We start from the raw sequence: 7,894 nt of genomic DNA, 5'->3' as shown, positions 1-7,894 counted from the left end.
GGGTCCTCCGGAGGACCCGTCCTGCCGTTTTGGACACAGCCAAAGAGACAGAGACACTTCATCCATCTACTTTATCTCAGTGGGACAAACCAGCACTACATCRCCACCTATTGGACCGGAGTGAAAACAGAAGAGTTGAATGCAGTGCTGACAAAAACAATGCAAATATTCAAGTGAGAACATCAAAAAGGTCCCAGTGAACAATTTAATAAGATGTAAGCCTGGTTCCCTGGAAACAAATTTAAAAGATGAGTGGTGGCTTTAGCTATTTGGCACGATAATGCAGCTCATGAAAGTGTAATAACAGCTTCTACACATTGTTWGCAAACTTGTGGTTACTTTGGCTCTTAGCCACAGGAGTGTCATGAATGTAAGCAACTTTTAATCTAATCTKTAAAGTTTTTGTTTCACTATCAAAACTGAGAGATTAGAAATAGACCAAGCGTAGGTGAATTATTAGATTAGGTGTTTATTAGGTTCYGAGACTTGTTGCGAGATTGAAATGAAAAAAATAAAAATTGAGCGTTTTCTCAACTTSTCTAAAATGAACGTTAATAAAATCCTTTTTTTTCAGTCAGGTAAACTTTTAGACGTTCCTTCAGCCTTTCACTTGCTTTAWTCTGCGGGTTGGTGGACACGTGTTGAGTGTTACGTTTAAAAAGCCAAAGATCTGGATCCCAATCAAACCCTAATGAGTCACTCCGGCTCGTCGTGATACGAACGTTTGAGGATGTTTGTTTTATTAGAGAGTGTTCTGTCATCTGACGAGTACACAGGGCAAGGTACAGAACACACAATCAGCTGGACGCACTGACAGAACCAACGGTGAGGGCTTTAGATCCATTAGGCAACTCTTAGTGTTCTTCTTTTTTCTCCACATCTGGTTTGGCTTTTAAAGGGAGGAAAGTTGCATCATCAAGCCTTCCTGTGTTTAGCTTAAAGCTGTTCTCTCTGAGGGTTAAAACAAATCTATGGCAGGACTATTACTCCCCTCATGTGTTAATGTTGTTCTTTTGGCTGCTCACTGGAGCCATCGACCCGGATGCTCTTCCTGACACAACCTAGACTCAAAACTGAAGCCTCAGGGTTAGGAGACAGGCAGCGATACTGGACCTGACTAAAAATCAGTTTAGTGTTGGTTATGGCCGTTTTAGTCAAGCATAAATAAAATTAAGTGCAGTCTCATTCAGTATTGAGATGTCGCGCTCAAAGTATGTTGTAAACAAATTTAATCGCGATATCTGTAGAACTGACATAATTCTAGGAATTTTTGTGTTTTTTTCTGTGTATTTTGTGTTTTTTCAAAGTCATTTGGTTGTGTTGGATCTCCATAAGTTAGACCGCAGTAGAGGTTTACTCAGTCTGTTAACCTATGACACTATTGAGATCATTTTTCTTTCTTACCGTTTTGGCACATACATTATTCCACAATTCTGTTGTCATTTCTAAGAACGTTTTATGCATCAAAACGTTCAGCTCCTTCAGGACATTCCAGCTAAGACTTTTGCTACTTAAGCAATTTTTGCTTTTTGAGATGTTTAGCTTTTTCTGACATTTTTTCTTCTAACTAAAAATGAATGGATCTGTTATCAACATCATTTAAACCGTTCAAAAATCTCACAAATCTTTACTGAAGTTTTCACCTTTTGCTCTGGTTCTGGGTTTCTTTTACTTCTTTTACCTTCTATTTAGCTTTTTTTGTTGTTGTTTTTTTCCTGCGTTTTTAGCCATTATTTTCACCTTTGCTGCTATTCTTCTGCAAATTAAATTTTTGTGTGCCTTTTCCTGCTAATTTAAGCTTGTTATGCTTCTATTAGCTGCTTTCGGCTGCTTGTAGCTGGTTTTTTGTGTTTTTAGCTACTTTTTAGCTAATTTGAGCTTTATTTCAGCTAAAGTTTACCTTTTGTGATAATTTCAGTTTCCTATTGCTTATTTCAACAAACGTGCTCTTCATTGTGCAAAATTGAAAATTTTTAGCCTAGTTTAATTTTTTTAGCTATTTCGAAACAAATCGCTAGCACTTCTTTTTTTTTTTTTTCTCATTTAAAAACTTTAACTCTCATCTCATGTTCCCATCTGTCTATTTTTACTTGTTTCATCTACTTTTAGCCTCTTTTTGCTAACGTTAGCTCATTTTTTTGGTCTTTTCAGATTTGTTTACCCCTTTTTGCTACCTTTCTACCTTTTTTTTTTACTTTTGTTCTACTTTTCGCAAAAGTCTAACTCGTATCAACAGTTTTGCTGTTAAAAATTTTCAACTTCTTTAGCAGCTTTCAGCAAAAACCATTTAGCGTTTAGCATTTACACAGGAAATGCAATTATTCTAGTGTCCTTTGTCTTCATCTTTAATTTCGAATCAAACGTAATAAAAGCACCGCTGAGACCCTGACAAAGGTTTTTTTTTCTTGGCAGAAGACTGGTAATCTGCCTGCGTCTCTCGGCTTCAATCAAAAGATTCTAATCTGATGTGTGTCTTAACGTTACAGTAGTTTTATTCAGAATGGCCTCTTTGTTGATCGCCTCCGCTGCTCTTTTTTCAGCCCTGCTCCTCGTTTCTCCACTCGGGCTCATGGTCCTGACTGGTCCTGTGTCCCAGCTGGGTCGAGTCGGATTACAGCCGGGGCCCAGGCAACACCTCTCTCTCTCTCACGGGGGGGACACAAAGAGCGTTCTGTTGGGCGTGTGTGCTGAGCTCCACCCAGCTGGCGACCCGTCCCGAACCATGACCACAAGCAGAAATGACAGGGAGAAAATGTTCGAGATTTTGGTGTGGTTTTGTTTCAGCACAGAACCTCTCCCATTTTTAAAAAAGCTCAACAAGAAATGATTCCTTTCTGCGTTCTTGTGGTGATTATTTGTCAACGTTTGCTGTTGTGTCATTACGAAATAAATCTTTAAAGGGGGTATCATTTATTTTCCAGGCGCATAGTTCAATTCTAAACCACAATCAACTAACTACTTTGGTTGTTATAAAAATACACTGTTTATAGTTATCAAAAATAAATTAGACTTTGTTTCATTGTCTAAATGCTTTGAAATTGGCTTCTGACTCTTTAAGAATCTCCTACCATTTCAGACACTCCCACTTCAGCAAGTTTAAAGTGAGTTTGAGATGTAAAAATTGAAGGTGTACCACATTTCCATCACCTATTTTACTTTTATTTTGAATTTTAGAGAATATTAGTCCCTTTTTTTGCTCACTGGTTTATTTATTTGGAAGTTTATTAGGTTGGCAATTCCTTAAAATCAAGGCTGTGGTTGAWGCGGTTGGTTTTTACGGACATGAAGAACGGGACCTGTTGGGGAGCGTCCTGCAGCAGAGCGAGTCTGTAATGACAATATTTAAATTCTGCTCATCAGATTTCACCTCAGCTGCTATAGAAGTTCACCTAAACAYTCCCCTTTTTCCTCAGAGTTTTATTTGTAATCATTTGTTTATGGTTCAGTCKTTTCCCCCCACAATAGGAAAAACCTGTTGATGGTTTACAGCTTTATGGACCCATAAAACCTTTTCAGCAGCTACATTCTCACCAAGCAGGAGGATTTAGGAGCTGTTTTTATCTCATAATAGATTTATGAAATGATAATATTAAAGACAATATAAACTAGAAACTTCTTGGTTTTTAGCCTCAGATGTATTGTGTGAATGTTGTCTTGTTAATGAAACATTTTGGTCAGGTGAAGTCAGACATTAGCATAAACTCAACAAAAGTAACCAGAACTTCATCTGTAGGCTGTGTRGGGTTTGATGGATGTTTGTAGATGACGGTGGGTGTTTTCTGCAGGGTCTTTTGTTCGCGTCAGTCATAACACCTGCAGATGGAGGCGGGYGATGAAGGAATGTGGTGAAGGGGGAGGATGTGTGTGTGTTCACGTTAGTGTGTGAGAGTCGCAGACAAACAGAGAAATGATGATTAGTGGATGAGACTGGGTCTGATTAGTTGTTTTAGTTTAKCCTGAAGGGGGCGGGGCAAGTAACTAATTACAGACCTGGTGTGGTTTTGTTTTAACTCCCTTCTTGTTTGTTTTTTCACCTTTTCGCTCGCAGCACTTCTCTGAGCTCCTGGATGACCTCTCCCAGGATGCTTTGCTGGGCCAGCTGCTCAGCGACCCCTTCCTGTCCGGGGAGAAGTACGGCGTGGAGTCCATGGAGGGGGAGGACGGCGGCGACTTGTCCCCGTCGTCCCCTCTGCCCCCGCACATCACCGCCGAGCACAGCTACTCGCTGTGCGGCGACAGCCGGCCCCAGTCGCCGCTCTCGCACCTGACCGGAGAGCACGGCAGCGAAGCAGGTGAACCCCGCCCCCCACTCCCCTCGTCGCGTCTTTATTCAGCTGATGTTTCTGAGAATAAAACACTAAAACGAGCCGGTCTGCTCTGCTGCAGAGTCGGACGGAGATTCGGCTGAGTGGGCCATGGAGCAGGACGAGGCCATCGAGAGCCTCTTGTGTGAAACGTCCTCTCTGCTCCCGACGATCTCCCTCTCGGTGTCCTCCTGCGAGGGACCCCAAGCACCCAAAGGCCCCGCTGTGGCCCCCGCAGCGCAGACGGCCGTCGGCAGCAACAACCAGGGCCAAGGCGTCAAGGTGGGAGAGAGGAGACACGGCGGGATTTGGTGTTTGTTTTTCCTTTTATAACTTTTAACATCTGTGTTTCCAGATCAAAGAGGAGATTATAATCCCTGAGATTAAACTGGAGCCTCATGAAGTGGATCAGTTCCTCAATCTTTCACCAAAAGGTCTGAATTCACACTGATGCTGTGTATTCACTGTGCTCTGAGTCCCCCTGCTGGCCACTTACTGTAACCACAGCTTCTTAATGACGTTTACATTTTCTGCAAAATGTGGCYGAAATTTACAGAARAAGCTGAAAATTAGTTGTTAAAGGTTAAAAAAAGAGTTAAAAGTAAATAAGTAGTGAAAGGCCAGTTTAAATCCAAAGGAAGCAGAACAGTAGCTAAAAGCTAAAAGACGTGAAAAGCTTTCTAAAAGGAGCAAAATCCTACAAGCCAAATTAAAAAAAGGCAGCTGAAAACTAAAAGTGGTTGAAAGCTAAATGAAAAGCTTAAGAAAAAATAGGATATAAGGTGAAGCTGATATGGAAGAGAATATTTTTATATCTTGTTTCTATACAGAAAGTATAACGAATAATTTTAAATATCTCAAAAGGTTTTATAGTTTAAAAAACAAAAAGTCATGATGTCCATCTCCTGAATGAGCTGAAAGTTTTGATATATGAAGGGTTATAAAGTATCTGTAAAGAGGCAAAAAAAAAAGACCGGAAAACAATGCTGACTCAGCATTCTCACGAGCAGCTTAAAATCTTTGYGGACCCCTCTGTATTTATCTAAATTAGATTAAATATCCTCCTTAAATACTTTTAAAATAGTTTTAACCTTTAAATGAAGTTTTACACCCCAGAGTGTGTGACCCCCCCTCCTGTGTGTTTCAGGTCAGGAGTCCCTGCAGATGCCCCCCACCCCTCCGAGTTCCCACGGCAGCGACTCGGAGGGCAGCCAGAGCCCCGTCCATGCCACGCCAGGTCTGTCCTGCCCCACCTCCCCCACCAGCCCYCCGCCCTCACAGAGCAGCGCCAAAGTGTCGCCTCGCGCCACGTCCTCCCTGTCCAACTCCCCCCTGCTCACCGCTCCTCACGTAAGCTCCGCCCATCTTTACGACCTTTTAACTTCGTGGCTCTAATCTGCTGCTTTATGTCGTCACACGGGATTAAAAAAAAAAGCTAAATAAACATCACTGTACAACCCAGATACTACAATAACAATGGGTAATCTTTCTTCTCTTGTCCTGCAGAAGCTGCAGGGGTCCGGCCCGCTCATTCTGACCGAGGAGGAGCGCCGGACGCTGGTGGCCGAAGGTTACCCCGTTCCAACCAAACTGCCTCTGACGAAAGCTGAGGAGAAGGCTCTGAAGAAGATCCGCAGGAAGATCAAGAACAAGGTGGGAACACGTCCATCATTAAAATCCAATGGAGGTTGGAGATGATTCTAACGTTTCTGTTTTCTCTTTTTTCTCAGATTTCAGCTCAGGAGAGTCGCAGAAAGAAGAAGGAGTACATGGATGCTCTGGAGAAGAAGTAAGTCCGTTTTTTTTTCTTGACATGAATGAAAATATCAAAATAAACACTTTAAATCATAAAGTTCTGTATCGGATCCCACAACATCATCAGAGCATATTTCAGGGTTCCCGCAGATCCTTAAAAAGTCTTATAAGGCATTAAATTCATCAATCCAAAAATAAGGCCTTAATTAACCTTAAAATGTCTTAAATCAGTCTTTCAGAAGTCTTAAAAATGTTAACATATTATAAATAGCATGACTGTAATTCATCTCAAATATTAAAATTATTGGTAACATTTATTTTTTTAAACATTTACATGCAGACAGTCCTCTTTGACATCACTTCCTGTTGCTTCACATGCAAATATCTCAACAGCTGTTCATCTGAGCGACGTGAAATTTGTTTTATAATATGTTAATAATGTTGTCTTTTCAAAAATGCATTCCTATTTCTCACAAAAACTTGATATCGTAGGCAATTTAAGGTTTCATCTACAGCAAATTGGGGTTAAGACCCCACTGTGGGTCCTAAGACTCCAAATTGTGGGTCGTTAGAGGATTTCCTGGAATTAAATTAAGTTTAAAACTGACTGCTRAGAMTGTTTCTGCTATAATTAGATATGGATAAAATAATTGGTCTATTAGCAGTATTTGAATACTTCAACCAAAAATACTTTGATTCATGAGTTTCTGACAGTTTTTAGTTTTTTGTCTTCTGTTTTTGTTGTAAAATTAGTATTAAATTTAACTTCACTTGGCATTAAAAAGTCTTAAAAAGTCTTAAATTTATCTTTCCTTATTCACTTCCTGTTGAGAGTTAACGAGGTGGAAAAAGCACCTGTTACCCCTGTAAATAAATATCAGATTAAAAGTGTTGTAGGAAGCAAATATTAATCTAAYCTGTTTACGCTGAAGACAAACGTGTGAACTGAGTAAAAGCTGTAGTGTCGCTCTTTGACCACAGGGTGGAGACRTGCTCCAACGAAAACAACGAGCTGCGCAGGAAGGTGGAGACGCTGGAGTGCACCAACAAGTAAGAACCCACAAACTCCTCCTCCTTTTTTTAATTCCTTCATCCTCGATTCCTTTCCTCACCTGAGAGCCCAGCAGTGACAGAGGAGAAGAAACTGGATTCAAAATAATAAACACAATAACATTAAAACCGTGAACAATCAGGAATTTGTTCTTTTGAGTGAGACATCAAATGTTTCTATATACGGTAATCTAATAAAATCTGTGACTTCTCCATCRTTCAGCTGTGAGTTCAGTAATACGTTTACGATCATTTCAAAATAAAATGGTGACGTTGCGTTTTGGCTGGTCATAACCCTTTATTTTGAAAGAAAAATTGCACACGAGRCTGCGTGTGGCAGGCCATGTTAACATAAAGTCGTCTGACTATCTGTGATTGCATTCTAGATATCTAAAAGTGAGTTTTGACTAAGAAATGTCCTGCCGTAAGCTGTAGGTAAAAAAAAAAATAACAGCAGCTGGGAGCTGCAGATGAAGCAGCAGGAGAGAAGATAAAAGAGTCGGGGCAGAACTTCCCGAGGACGAAGTGTGGAACGGTGAAAGCTGTGTTAATGTTGAAGGCTTGATTACAGATTGCAGCTTCACTTTGTGCTCCTGATCCCTCCTCGTCTCCTCCTCCAGATGCTCAATAAAGAAAGAAAGAAAGAAAGAAAGCTGTGTCAGAGATTTGGAGTAAAAAGAATAAAAAAAGAAAAACAAACATACTATACACTCACCGGCCACTTTATTAGGTACACCTGTCCAACTGCTCGTTAACACTTAATTTCTAATCAGCCAATCACATGG

The 7,894-nt window shown here is 40.6% G+C and overlaps 1 protein-coding gene across 1 annotated transcript in view; it reads left to right on the top strand.

Annotated features, from left to right (window-relative positions):
• creb3l2 (cAMP responsive element binding protein 3-like 2) overlaps window positions 1-7,894 on the top strand; it is a 32,587-nt gene that overhangs the window by 17,762 nt on the left and 6,931 nt on the right. The window contains exons 2-8 of the mRNA XM_014018249.1: window positions 4,049-4,292; window positions 4,387-4,586; window positions 4,660-4,738; window positions 5,452-5,654; window positions 5,811-5,957; window positions 6,035-6,093; window positions 7,041-7,109. Of these exons, the coding sequence (XP_013873703.1) occupies window positions 4,049-4,292; window positions 4,387-4,586; window positions 4,660-4,738; window positions 5,452-5,654; window positions 5,811-5,957; window positions 6,035-6,093; window positions 7,041-7,109 (1,001 nt within the window). The remainder of the gene's footprint in view (window positions 1-4,048; window positions 4,293-4,386; window positions 4,587-4,659; window positions 4,739-5,451; window positions 5,655-5,810; window positions 5,958-6,034; window positions 6,094-7,040; window positions 7,110-7,894) is intronic.

The sequence above is a fragment of the Austrofundulus limnaeus genome, unplaced genomic scaffold (genome assembly GCF_001266775.1).
Source record: "Austrofundulus limnaeus strain Quisiro unplaced genomic scaffold, Austrofundulus_limnaeus-1.0 Scaffold187, whole genome shotgun sequence".
NCBI classification, from domain to species: Eukaryota; Metazoa; Chordata; class Actinopteri; order Cyprinodontiformes; family Rivulidae; genus Austrofundulus; species Austrofundulus limnaeus.
The sequence above is the reverse complement of the archived record's forward strand: the minus strand, read 5'-3'. Positions and strand labels throughout refer to the sequence as shown.